The sequence below is a fragment of the Eurosta solidaginis genome, chromosome 2 (assembly GCF_040869045.1).
Source record: "Eurosta solidaginis isolate ZX-2024a chromosome 2, ASM4086904v1, whole genome shotgun sequence".
Taxonomy (NCBI): Eukaryota; Metazoa; Arthropoda; class Insecta; order Diptera; family Tephritidae; genus Eurosta; species Eurosta solidaginis.
Genome location: NC_090320.1, coordinates 307,529,670 through 307,543,124, shown reverse-complemented (window position 1 = coordinate 307,543,124; position 13,455 = coordinate 307,529,670). Strand labels below are relative to the sequence as shown.

At 36.5% G+C, this 13,455-nt stretch overlaps 4 protein-coding genes across 17 annotated transcripts in view; 2 read left to right on the top strand and 2 right to left on the bottom strand.

Annotated features, from left to right (window-relative positions):
- Nucleotides 1-6,424: 6,424 nt before the first annotated feature.
- LOC137242929 (putative E3 ubiquitin-protein ligase UBR7) lies at nt 6,425-9,967 on the bottom strand. Its single transcript, XM_067770185.1, has 2 exons — nt 8,893-9,967; nt 6,425-7,333 (listed from the first exon to the last, which is right to left on the bottom strand). The coding sequence occupies exons 1-2, from the start codon at nt 9,863-9,865 to the stop codon at nt 6,957-6,959; spliced, it is 1,350 nt and encodes a 449-aa protein (XP_067626286.1). The 5' UTR covers nt 9,866-9,967; the 3' UTR covers nt 6,425-6,956.
- Nucleotides 7,688-8,831, top strand: Rsph9 (Radial spoke head protein 9). The gene is made up of 2 exons (XM_067770186.1): nt 7,688-8,162; nt 8,254-8,831. Exons 1-2 carry the CDS (start codon nt 7,815-7,817, stop codon nt 8,749-8,751), a joined length of 846 nt encoding a protein of 281 aa, XP_067626287.1. The 5' UTR covers nt 7,688-7,814; the 3' UTR covers nt 8,752-8,831.
- An 838-nt stretch (nt 9,968-10,805) lies between the features above and the next one.
- Polr2J (DNA-directed RNA polymerase II subunit RPB11) lies at nt 10,806-11,834 on the top strand. Its single transcript, XM_067768992.1, has 4 exons — nt 10,806-10,963; nt 11,353-11,442; nt 11,502-11,676; nt 11,729-11,834. The coding sequence occupies exons 1-4, from the start codon at nt 10,911-10,913 to the stop codon at nt 11,762-11,764; spliced, it is 354 nt and encodes a 117-aa protein (XP_067625093.1). The 5' UTR covers nt 10,806-10,910; the 3' UTR covers nt 11,765-11,834.
- A 526-nt stretch (nt 11,835-12,360) lies between these two features.
- CLIP-190 (Cytoplasmic linker protein 190) overlaps nt 12,361-13,455 on the bottom strand; it is a 107,714-nt gene continuing 106,619 nt past the window's right edge. For all 14 annotated transcript variants that reach the window (XM_067768978.1, XM_067768980.1, XM_067768979.1 and 11 more), the window contains 2 exons: nt 13,053-13,264; nt 12,361-12,989 (listed from right to left, as the gene is read on the bottom strand). In XM_067768978.1, coding sequence (XP_067625079.1) covers nt 12,946-12,989; nt 13,053-13,264 — 256 coding nt within the window. In that variant the 3' untranslated portion in view covers nt 12,361-12,945. The remainder of the gene's footprint in view (nt 12,990-13,052; nt 13,265-13,455) is intronic.

Genomic DNA, 13,455 nt, shown 5'->3' with positions numbered 1-13,455 from the left:
AATAGGCAATTCTTACTGGTACAGGGCTCGGAGTCCATGGACTTAAAAGCAAGCAATTTTGTGACTAATTTTGCATTTATAATAAAGTACAGCGTTAGTGATAAGTAGGAATGCTTTGAAACAGTGTCTGTCCATATATCCGAAGTGAGTCCAAAAAATCCGCCACTTAGTTCCTTTATTTCTGTTCTCATTTCATCGTAGGGCGGCCACCGTGGTGTGATGGTAGCGTGCTCCGCCTACCATACCGTATGCCCTGGGTTCAAACCCCGGGCAAAGCAACATCAAAATTTTAGAAATAAGAAGACAATTTTTCTAAGCGGGGTCGCCCCTCGGCAGTGTCTGGTAAGCGCTCCGAGTGTATTTCCGCATGAAAAGCTCTCAGTGAAAACTCATCTGCCTTGCAGATGCCGTTCGGAGTTGGCATAAAACATGTAGGTCCCGTCCGGCCAATTTATTTGTAGGGAAAATCAAGAGGAGCACGACGCAAATTGGAGGAGAAACTCGGCCTTAGATCTCTTCGGAGGTTATCGCGCCTTACATTTATTTATTTTTTTTCATCGTAGGCAATTTTGTAGAGCTTGTCTATGTTTCTGGATACAGTGGTAGTATGTGGTAGCAATTTTTTAAACGTCTACATTTGGACCATACTTGGCTCCTATTGACAATATTAGCTCTGTGTATTCCTGCAGGCCTTCATCCTCGACAATTTGAAACGATCGGCATATTTTTACAACCCATCCTGTAACAGATCGGACCACGTCCTTTCTTGTTTCGTCATCAACATCTATTCGGGCCTATTGTCAACTCGATCTGTAAAAGTTTTGTAACACTTGTGTTTAACTAAATTAGATGTGATCTTTGTAAAGGTTAAACCGCTACTGCAGTCTTTGCAAGCTACTACTTTGTCCAAAAACTGCCGCCAATATCTGCTTTGCCGAAAATATTCCAAACTTTGCTCTTTCCGGCAGTTAAAATGATTTTATCGTCTCCCTTAACTATTTTTTCTTTTATTTCGGCAAATTGGCGATTTTTTACGGACATCGGTGAATTGGCTGATGTTAATTGGTCCATGATATATGTATATATTTGTGCACTAAATATTAAAAGGCTTCAGAAAAAGTATTGTGGTTTAGTTGGTGATACTTCAATGTAGTTATCCATTGGTATGATCTTTCTTCAGTTAATATCTATATTTATATAGTTCTATTCCGCGCTTTATTTCAAAGCGTATGTACATGTATTCTATATATACTGAAGTGCGTTTAATTATATAAATAGTTAAAGAAATATATGACATTTTTCTACAATGCAATATGTATATACATAAATATATCCTAACCCATTTTTAAGGCCATAATCGATGGCCTTCAGGCAGGCAAGTGTATATCATCATACAAGTGTATGTATGGTGATTAGCGATGCACAACATACATGTTTCAGGATCGTTAGTTTTGGGAAATCCCCACAAATGCCTACCATTGTTTTGTATCGCGGATTTTCATTGTCTAATGAAAATAGTTTTATGTATGTATGTGTGTATATTCATTTCAGGGAAATAACGTTTTACCAAATAATCAATGACTTTCAGCCTAGAATAATTCTATACATACATCATACAAGTTGATGGTGATTAGGGATAACGGCGCAATATATATTTTGAAGTTTTGTTAATTTTTGAAATTTTTGTATGAAAGGCGGGAAACATTGCAAATTTCTCCAGCATGTCTGATTTTTAAACGTTTATTAGCTCTTAAGAAAAGATACTTAGTATTTTTATTTCTTATTAAAAAATTTTGCATTCGCTACTTAAAAATACCCATATTTTTTGATACGTTTTTGATAGTTTCAACGCAAACATTTAACTTTTCATAAATGCACACATCATTTTAGAACGAAAACAAGTTACCTATGTACTTATAGTATATTCATTGGTACAACTTGTACAACGTTTATCTCATTGTGCTTCTCGATGAGACATGTGTATGTATGAATTTCTTTGGTAATGATATGAATTCTCGCATATACAACGCAGACAAAATGCGGGTACATACAACTTCTCTTTGCATACCATCACTCATACAATACAAACTCATTGGCGTGAAGTACAATGGATACTGAGACAGTATCAGTATGTCTCATTGTACATTCATGTGTGAATGCATTCATGCAGGACTCTATTTCGGATATACTAAACAAACTAAATTTATTTCAAAGTTACTTTTTAATAACCATAAACATGTGGAAATATCTAGAGTTACAAATAAATTACGGACGCGTTAGCAAAGCGAAGTGGAATATGCTAAATTTTTTCAAACATCAATTTTTGTGTACTCTGTCTTTTTTAAACGGTTTTATTTAGCTTGACTTGAAAGGCAGGCTGGTTAGCTGGCTGGCACGAATTTTTTAATTGAAATTGAAGTAACTTCCCGATGAGCTACAAGCTTGAAGCTTGGAATATAGTTCAGAACCCGATGACAATGCAATAATAAAAAAAAAATCGCCGCTAGGTGGCGCTAGGATCGAGATATTCAAAAAATTGTATTTGTGGTCCGATTTGGTCCATATTTGAAACACAAAATACATACATGAATAGAAAGCGACCTATGATGTCCGATTTGGCTCATATTTGGAACAAATATTACATACAGTCCGTAGAAGTGACATCAAAATATTTTGGAGTTGGAGGAGGGACAAGCATACGTGGCACAGAGTCAAGTAAAGTTTTTGGAAGGATTACGTATTGAGAACTTAGATTGTAACAAATTGTCAGGAAAGAGTCCTTGTAATAATGAGTCACTAAATGAACTAAATAGAATGAGAAATAATAGGCAATTAAATAAAGACTAAAAACTTGAAAATAAAATAATTAAAAAAAAAATTTTAAGTTAAACGGTTTTATTACTTACATGAAGTAATAATAATACTAAAAGCTAGAAAATAATTAGGTAGGTCCTAGGTACTAGTCATCATACTCCTTATCAATCTAGGGCGTTGATCAGACAATTAAATAAAAGCGTTGGACGCGTCAAATTTCTATTGATAGTCATATATAAGACCAACTGAACCTTAATAAGGTTATGCTACGCCTCATATTTTTAGAAATTACTACTTAGAATAACTACTATTTTGCTGCTCGCGGTAATTTGTATAAGAACACATCTTACATGGACTTATTTTTGTTAGTGGTTATGTATAAAAAGTTTTTTTCCCCTACATTCAGTTCGAAAATTGTTCATAAGTTTTCCAAAAAATGAATGCAACTTTTAGTTTGGTTTTCTAGTAATTTCAAAAAATGTTAGCCGTTGTTGTACACTACTATTTTATGCTCGCATGAGGTTTAACGAAATACCGTTTTTATTACCTAACTCTTGTGTGCGGTGCCCAGGGCACTTTTTACGATTTACAGTTAATGCTATTGGCACTTTATTTGACGAGTCTCCGAGCGATTTTTCTAATCGAAGTGCCAGTTAGCGTTAACCGAATATGGATGTGAGATTTACTCAAGTTGTGACTAAGTGTGTATGAATAAACTTAATGTTGCTTACAACATTGCTAGATATATATTTGGGTTGAAAAGACTTGACCACGTTTCACATCACGCTGAACTTTTCACAATCGTTTAAAAGTTAAAACACTATCTATCCTTCACAAAATTATATATTCAAAGGAACCTGATTATTTATATCGGAAGCTTACGTTTCTTCATTCATCGATATCGGTGCTTCTTCTCACGCACATATGTAAGATACCGTTTGCTAACCTCTGGACGGCAGTTCTTCGTTACTTTCGCAGGCCTTTGGAACGCTCTTCCCACAAGACTTAGACAAATAGGAAATGCTCGGCACTTCAAAAATGAGCTAACCTCTTTTTATAATGATTTGTAAGCCGAAACTATTTTTGTATTCTTGCTAATGAAATTGTATTATCTCGTCATCTTGTTTCCTTTCCCCCTATTGTCTTAATGCTGATTCCTACTTACTTACTTACTTAATTGGCGCTTAACCGTCTAAACGGTTATTTCCGTCCAACAAGGCGCGCTAGTCGCTCCTTCGCTCCGCCAACCAGCGCCAATTGGTCACACCAAGGGAGTTTAAATCGTTCTACACCTGGTCCTTCCAACGGAGTGGGGGCCGCCCTCTACCTCTGCTTCCATAGGCGGGTTCTGATAGAAACACTTTCTAGGCCGGAGCATCATCTTTCATTCGCATAACATGGCCTAGCCAGCGAAGCCGCTGCGTTTTAATTCGCTGGACTATGTTGATGTCTGCGTATAGCTCGTACAGCTCATCATTAAATCTTCTTCAGTACTCGCCATCGCCAACGCGTAGAGGTCCATAAATCTTTCGAAGAACTTTTCTCTCGAACACTCCCAAAGCCGCTTCATCTGCTGTTGTTATGGTCCATGCTTCTGCCCCATATAGCAGGACGGGTACGATAAGCGACTTGTAGAGTATGATTTTCGTTCGCGAGAGAGGACTTTACTTTTCAATTGCCTAACTAGTCCAAAGTAGCATTTATTAAAAATAAATAAATGTAAGGCGCGATAACCTCCGAAGAGATCTAAGGCCGAGCTTCTCTTCCAATTTGCGTCGTGCTCCTCTTGATTTTCCCTACAAATTGGCCGGACGGGACCTCCATGTTTTATGCCGACTCCGAACGGCATCTGCAAGGCAGATGAATTTTCACTGAGAGCTTTTCATGGCAGAAATACACCCCGAGCGCTTGCCAAACACTGCCGAGGGGCGACCCCGCTTAGAAAAATTTTCTTCTAATTGAAAAACATTATTTCTAAAATTTTGATATTGCTTTGCCCGGGGTGCGAACCCAGGGCATACGTTATGGTAGGCGGAGCACGCTACCATCACACCACGGTGGCCGCCAAGTAGCATTTATTGGCAAGATTGATTCTTCGCTGGATTTCAGCGCTGATGTTGTTGCTAGTGTTGATGCTGGTTCCCAAATAAACGAAGTCTTTTACTATTTCGAAATTATGGCTGCCAACAGTAGCGTGGTTGCCAAGGCGCATATGTTAGAGGCGGGGCATACATTTTGTATGTCGGGGTTGATTCTGTATAGGTAAGAGTTTAACCTGTTACAGTATCCAGAACGAAGTTGAGCAAGAGTGACACGCGTTTCCCTGGGGAGTATGCGTTCCTCATTCACCATCAAACCCATCTTTACCGCTTGTTTTTCCAGTTTGGAGTAAGCAGAGCTAACAGCGCGGATGTTTAGGCCGATGATATCAATGTCATCAGCATATGCCAGTAATTGCACGCTTTTATAGTATATTGTTCCAGTGCGGTTAAGATCTGCAGCTAGTAGTTTTTTCCAGCATCAAATTAAAGAAATCGCACGAAAGGGGGGTCACCCTCTCTGAAACCTAGTTTAGTTTCGAACGGCTCGGAGAGGTCATTCCCAATTCTGACTGAGCTGATGGTGTTGCTCAACGTCATTTTGCACAGCCGTATAAGTTTTGCGGGGAAACCAAATTCAGACATAGCGGCATATAGGCAGCTCCTTTTCGTGCTGTCGAAGGCGGCTTTAAAGTCGACGAAGAGAAGATGTGTGTCGATTCTTTTTTCACGGGTTTTTTCCAAGATTTGGCGCATTGTGAAAATCTGGTCGATGGTAGATTTACCAGGTCTGAAGCCGCACTGATAAGGTCCAATCAGCCGGTTCACGGTGGGCTTCAATCTTTCGCACAATACACTTGAAAGGACCTTATATGCGATATTGAGAAGGCTGATTCCACGATAGTTGGTGCATTTTGCAGTATCCCCCTCCTTGTGGACTGGGCAAAGAACACTTAGATTCCAACCGTCGGGCATGCACTCTTCCGGCCATATTTTGCTAAGAAGCTGCTGCATGCGCCTTACCAACTCCTCGCCACCGTACTTGAATATCTCCGCAGGCAATCCATCAGCGCCCAGGGCGCTGATTCCTACTTGCTTAATCTAATAATCATATTTGTATACGTATTGATAATTCTATCGTCATATTAACTCATTTTAAATTTAACTATTTACAATTTCTGACTCGCACTGTAAAATAATTTACCAAATTGTTGTGCTAGAAAAATAATTAAATAAATAAATATTTGGATGAAAATAGTATATTTCTGTTCGCCGTTATTTTTTCCAATCAGACAACACCCATTTCTCCCGTGGCCATATGGTCACTTCCAACATATTCGTCTTAATCGTTTGAATCGAATAAAGGCAGTACCCATTAGAGCCTTTTTATAGCACTCAGTTTCTCTACGATAAAACATACTACCGAAAATCAAAATAGATATGTACACATTCACCAACCAATTTCTAACTAAATTTTCAGTGAAATTTGAAATGACTCTTGATGGATCTTGAAATCACAACTTAAGGATAACTGGAGTAAAGCTTCAGTTGATAACGAATAGTACGTTAAATATTTTTTGATCGCGAATTTATTTTACCATTTTAATTTCTATTAACCTTCACAAAGCGGAAATACATATAATTAAATTTCAAATAAATATCTCTAGATAAACATAACGTTAGCTCAATTCACAAAGGCCCTAACCAACAGATTTCTCTAAACTGCGTTTATCCAAATACACCCCCAGTAAAAACTTTATAACGTTAGACCCAACAAGAACGGAGCTATGACAATTTTAGAAAGCCATTTCTGCATGTATTGAAAGTAAAAAAAAAAAATGCTTTTTGCTTCTCCTGTAAAATTTTCAATTTGTTGGTTAGGGCCTTGTGGTGAATTAAGCTAACGATAAGTATGTTACCTGTTTAATGTTTTAATGGATAATTAGGAACGTGAGACAGGAAGCATTTCATTGTAAAGAAAAACTGAAAATATTCGATTTGCATGACTTCATTTATATGTATATGTAAGTATGTTTTGGCATGCATATGTTATTATTATCTATGTATATATGTGATTTCAATAAAGCATTTGACGGCCCTCAATTAACGACAAAAATATGGTTGACCAACATCAGCATTCTTATCATTGCGCATCTCCTCAAAGAAACGATTTATATCAGCTTCGGTGACAACTTTTTTAGATGCAGCAAACGTTTGTAAATATTCTTTTAATTTATCTTTCATGCGATTATACTCCGTTATAGCATCTATTTGTTGGACACGATCCATGGAAGCCAGGGCGCGTATGCCTTGCTCATATGTGGAATTAGTTGCGCCACGTCTCTTACCGCGTTCTTCGTACAACTTTGCTGAGTCTTCTTTGTCTACCAAATATTCGACTTTTTGGGTTTTGTAAAGAGTCATACAGTCACAGCATTGGCATAATGCTTCTCGCCAGTCATTGCTCCAAAATGTGGCTCCTGTAAACAAATTACGAAATTAATTCAAAACCTTCGGAGAGTGTCTTTATCGCTACAACAACAACCACAGGGATTTGATAAAAATGGTGGGTGAGTGGTCGCACCTATTTAATGGGCGAAGCGCTGTTAACACAACAACAACAACCCTCCATAGATTGGTATGACCCGAACTAGGAGGCACATTCGGTTTCGCTCCTAAACACCAAGACTTTATTTGGCGAAGCGTTGTGCCGTAAGGTGAAATAAACCATTGCCGATGATGAAAATTAGAAAGTTGATTATAATGGAACCGTACGTTGATAACAAATATATGTATGTAGGCCAAGCAGACTACCACTATGCCACAGCGTTCAATGTAATAACCACTGCCTGAAAATTTTATGAAAACGATTTTCTGGGTAACATCGCTTAGTCAATCAAATCGGATAAGTTTTTTTTTCCATCAGCATCCCTTATTTACAAAAAATAAAATAAACAAAAAATGAATATTGAAAATTTTAAAGATGGCCTGGAATGTCTTATGTATTGCGGTCAAAAATTAACACCAGAACAAAAGGTTTTAATTGAAAATTCGCTGATTGTTCTGCAGAATGAGAATCGTTTCTCAGGCATGTATTTTTGGGGTCGCATAAATGGAATCACCAGAGATTACTACATTGCATTTGGCTATACACAAGATTGCTTAAGAGATCGTAAATATTTCTATACACTCGATGGATATCAATGGATGATGTTACCATTTGTTCATAGTCCAAAAATATTTCAAGCAACTATTGTATGCCGTGAGCCTTTTATTGGCGATCCAGTTTTAATAACAACAGTAGGGCTGGTAATTTAGTAGTTCGTGCCATGACACATATAGCATTTATATTATTGTATCAAATGACAAATGATCTTATAATTTGCGTAATTTTGCTTAGGATCCCACATTTGATATTGAACCGAATCAAGTAATACCAGCAAAATTACCAGAGAAAGTTAAACTTAAGGAAGAAGACCGTCTCGCCGCCGTGGTATTTATCATAACAGAGGAATGTGCTATATGTCCGCGTGGTGCACTTTATAAGCTAACAGATGGACGTGTTGTACCAAATCAAATGTTCCGCGGACTAAATGACATGCAGATTGAGAACTTATCCTACTATCAAATACTTCGTCTGCCGCGCTGCGATTTCAAACACAACTTACTTAAGCGCAGTGATTATAATTATGCTATTGACTTTCTCGATTGTGTAGCTGATGTGATACCATCACGTCAAGCGTTCTCAATCAATTTAATGCGAAACGACCGTTTAGTACTAATTAAATCCTGCCTTTGGCTTGGTATGACTTTCTTTCACAAATTAAATTCGCGCAAACATGGCTTTCTATATTTTGGTGACGGCAGGAAAAACTATGATTTACTTTTTATGTTATAAGTAATCATATTCGACTAAAAAACTGGCCAATTTCATGTCCAATAAAAAATGTTCGCTGAACTTGAATTCTGATTATTAAAAACGCAATCAAAGTACATAAAATCTAAAACACCAACCGTGTTATTGATATATATGTATTACCTTTTTGATAATCTCCTTCGCCTTTAGGACGTCGACAGCCATTTGCTGATTTTACACTTTTAGGGATGTCCTCGATATTTTCTGTTACAGATTTCTGTTCATTATCATATTTTTGTCTTTTGGCTTTTGGACCAGAATCATTGGTGTCTTCAACTATGGCAGCATTTTCATCTGAAGATTCAACCTTTTCGTTAGCCATTTCGCCTTCGTTTTCACCCATATTCATTATATCTGATATGCTCTTATCTAAATCAGAATGCAACTTGTCATGATCCTCGCGCAGTGATGTATCGCCTGTTACCGTTATATTTGCCAAGGATTCGTCAGCTTCGTCAAGAGCGTTTAATGTCAATCCTGTGTAGTTTTGCAAGAAGGCATGCTTTTGCATGCAATCGCCGCAAATCATTTCACAGCACGCATCTGTCTCAGCTATTTTTGCTGCCGATGCTGACACATCCAAGTGATGCAAATGGAACCAATCCTCACAAACGGTGCATTGTAGCATCACTTCTTCAGATGTCCGCTCTGGATCTGGGTAGGGACGCTTGCATTTGCAGTATAAACCTTGAAAGTTTTGATTATATAGATTTTCAGAGTTTGGAGCTTGTAGTGTCACTACTCCTGGGTTAAGTAGACAATGATGTAGCCGAACAAAACGTTCTGTTGGACAATCGCAACGGAAATTCCGTTTAGTGTACAGCTCAACTAGTTCATGATTCTCATGGCAACGATAAGAACATGCCAAGCAGACGCCAGCACATTTCTCCAAGTTCTTACGAGCTTCCGGACAGCAAGTAAGGCAAGAGTATAGAGCTTGACGTTTAATGGCTCCTTTCGAGTATGTGCAACAATCTTCATCAGATGCTCCTAAAACGGCATTATACTCCTCTTCCAATTCACGTTCCTCTTGCAAAATATCGACCATTGTGACACTTGACTCCTCCAAAGAATTTTCTGTCGCCTCGGGATTCATTTTAAATACAATTTCCTTTTATATTCAAAGCTTAATTTACAACGCAAAACTGGACCAAAAAATATATATAAATGACAGCTACAAAAAATTAGCGCGGGTAAAAATAAATTTTTCATCGACTACCACTCATTGAAGGCGCTGCCAGATTTTAGGCAAATGGCAAATGCCTAGAACTGCTAATACACTTGCAAAAATAACTTGAAAACTGAGAAATGGACAAATATCAAAGAGGATAGATATCTATCCTCTTTGGTGTAGCTAAGCATACTTGGTCGCTAAGCAATGTTGGTCGCTGAGCGTACGTACGCTTGAAAAAAAGGAAGAACAAGATGTTTGTTTACATTTTTTTGTATGCAAATTTGTGTAATTAGTTAAAAAATGTTAGTTTAGTTAATAAAAGTGCGTGAAAGGTATATTACCAAAGCGAAAAAGTGTATTAAACACCACAACAGCTTGGTTAGAATTTGTTGAAGCGTTTAAAAGGCTAAAAAGTGTTGGAAACTAGAAATCACCCTTTTCTCTAGTCCGTGGTGGTCTAAAATTGCCTTTCATAATTTACAAAGGCACGGGGATGCAAACAACGTTTAATACCTATTTTTTTGGTTTCGGGGACGGATATAGCTGAAGAAAGTTAATTTTTTATTTTTTTAAATAATTGTTTGCTTTTTGTATCGACGCTCGAAAGTAGCTTCGTGTTCAGATCTTGAGGCGTACAGAAATTGTAGCTATATGAAATATCTTGTACGTGTCTATGCCGCGTAGCGTCGTGTGCACCTTTGGTTAGGGAATCGACTCCCTGTTCTAGACTTTACCATAACTTCATCTGACGTGGCCATAATGCTCTACGTTTTTCAAAAGTTCTGGCAGTAGACTTTTTATATCGATAAGTGTATTCATGGTTCCGCTATGAGTGAATTGATAAAAATTTATGCTCAAACCATCTCTAACAGAACTGTCAAAACGATATTGTCAAATATTCTGCACCATTTTCCAAAAAGGTGTTGATTCACATACAAAAGCTTTTTAAAATTGGTATTTTATAAAAATGAATGCTCCGCCAACATTTGAATCCTTTCTTTTGTATGAGGGGGAAAAGAAGTAAGAGCTATGTTAATTTAGCACAGGATTCGATTGCTAAATACACGATCTCAGTATCAATAATCCGATGGCAAAATATTGTTTGGTTTATTTAAAGATAAAACGGAGGGAGGGACTACAACACCTTTCGGCATTTACGGTTGCGCTTAAAAAATAACCCAGTTTGGTGATAAAAATTATATCTGCATAAGTAACACATTAAAAATAAATTCTCTACGGCAGCAGACGCAAAAATATATCCGTTTTCGGATTCGCGACTTTTGGACGTGTAAATATCTTTTGATAGAGTGTATCAATGTTTTGGGTCGTGTATTAGCAGTTGACGCCTGTTGTAAATTATCACTTTTAATTTACCTAATGTGCTAAAGTTTCTTTTTCTGATCCACCAGAATTATTAAAGAGCTCGACACAAAAGTTACAAATGCAGCCATTTTTACAGTGAATAAGGAGGATCACACTTTGGGGAATATGATAAGAAAGTAAGTAATATGAGCTTTTCTTATCACTACATGTAATAAAGAAAATCTTTCTTCCTTAGTCAGCTTTTAAAGGATCCAAATGTACTTTTTGCTGGATACAAAGTTCCTCATCCATTGGAACACAAATTTGTCATACGCATTCAGACCACGTCAGACTACTCGCCGCATGAAGCTTTTATGAATGCCATCACTGATTTGCTGGCAGAACTTTCTCTGTTCGAAGAACGGTTCAAGGTATGAATGCGATAGTTTATTAACAATTTAATTTAAATTTGATCTTGTTTAGGAAGCAATTAAGGAGAAAAAGGAAGGCGGTGATTAAATGGCAGCATTAGTTTAATAAAGTGTTAATATATTTTGCGATTACTATAATAAAAAGTATTTCTAAACAATCAATGTTTTTTATTTAGAAGATTACATCTGTCCTTTTTCGAGCACCACCTTTCTATACTCCTTATAATTAGTATTACCTTCTGCTCCGGAAAAGGAACAAAAATTCAAAAAAAAAATTCGGAATTCCTAGTATAAAAACCCCGGATCAATTAGGACGGCCTTGAAATTATATAGGACGATACATAAACTCTATTTCATCTGCTGTTAACACAACAACAACATCTACTGGGGCCTTACCTGGAGTCGTATGATTATACTTTCGATAGAAGTTTAACTCTGGCCATGTTTTAGAGCATAATAAACAGAATATTTCAGCAACAACCAAAATTGTGCAGATATTTTCGTAAAATAATGTGTTAAGTGGTTATTCAGAGACATGTATGTATATCTCAGCTTCTCATACTCAAAAAAGCATGACTTGAAATGGCCGGAGTTCTATGCACTATTTTACATTAAGTACTCAAAAGCTGTGTGAGTAGCTGCATCATAGGATTTCAAACAAAATGGTGACATAAATACACTCAGTTTCAATTTATTAAATTAGCTTTATTAAATTTTCAATAAATAAATTCTATTTTACATTCTAAATTTGTTCGCTATCTAATTTAATTGTTTATTTAGGAAATAAACCATAACAAAATTGTTAATTAACAATATTTTGTATTTTACCTAAACAATAAAAGAAACAATAGCGTTTTCGAGCATACATATAAATATATAGCATAACAAACAAATTCTTTGATAAAAATTACCTTCTAGTATTTAATATAAGTTTAGCATTGAATGCACTAATTTGTGCATTTCTTTGTAAATGATTATCAAATGGTAGCAAAGAGTTTATTAACAAAAATTGTAACAGAATTATATCATCAAAATTACTCCGATAAAGATATGAAAGCATAGCAAAAAACATAACAATATAAATACCTGCTTATTAAAGATTAATAACAAAGTTTTCGTTTTTTCGTTGATTATCACAAACGCAAAATGATGTTTTTGTTTTTATAATTGTAAAGGAAAGGAAATACTTGGCAACAGTTTAAAAATTAAAATTCAATATCATGAGGTTGAAAGCGTATTCTGAATCGAGTTTTGCAATATCCGGCTTTATTACCACTCATCATCATCACATTCACCTGTTTCGTGATCGAAAACTGAAAGAAAATAAAGATGTAACTGCAACAATCCATTTTTTTTTCTTATTTGATAAAATATACCTTCACATGTTTCACAATATTTGCGTGGCTCTGGTAGTTTTCTTTCCTTCTTAGTCAGAGGATCAGTTAATGGTGGCGCAGGCGAATAGTCGCGGTCATCGGAAGCTTGTAATGGGCAGTCTTCGGTTTCGTGCCGGTCAAATTCATCGCAAATATCACAAAACATCCGTGGGGCTGGTTTTCTTTTTGCGATGAGGTCGAACGCTTTAGGCCTATAAATATTAAACAAAAGCGGCAATAAGGATTGTTGAACGTAGATTAATATAGACTTAATAATGTATGGTATGTAAGCATGTGCATAGATTGGCTGCAAAATGCATAGCTAGGGCACTTTAATAATTAAACAAATCTTTATTAGATCTAGATTAAAATAAATGACCTCTCAGGTACAAAAAATGTTGTC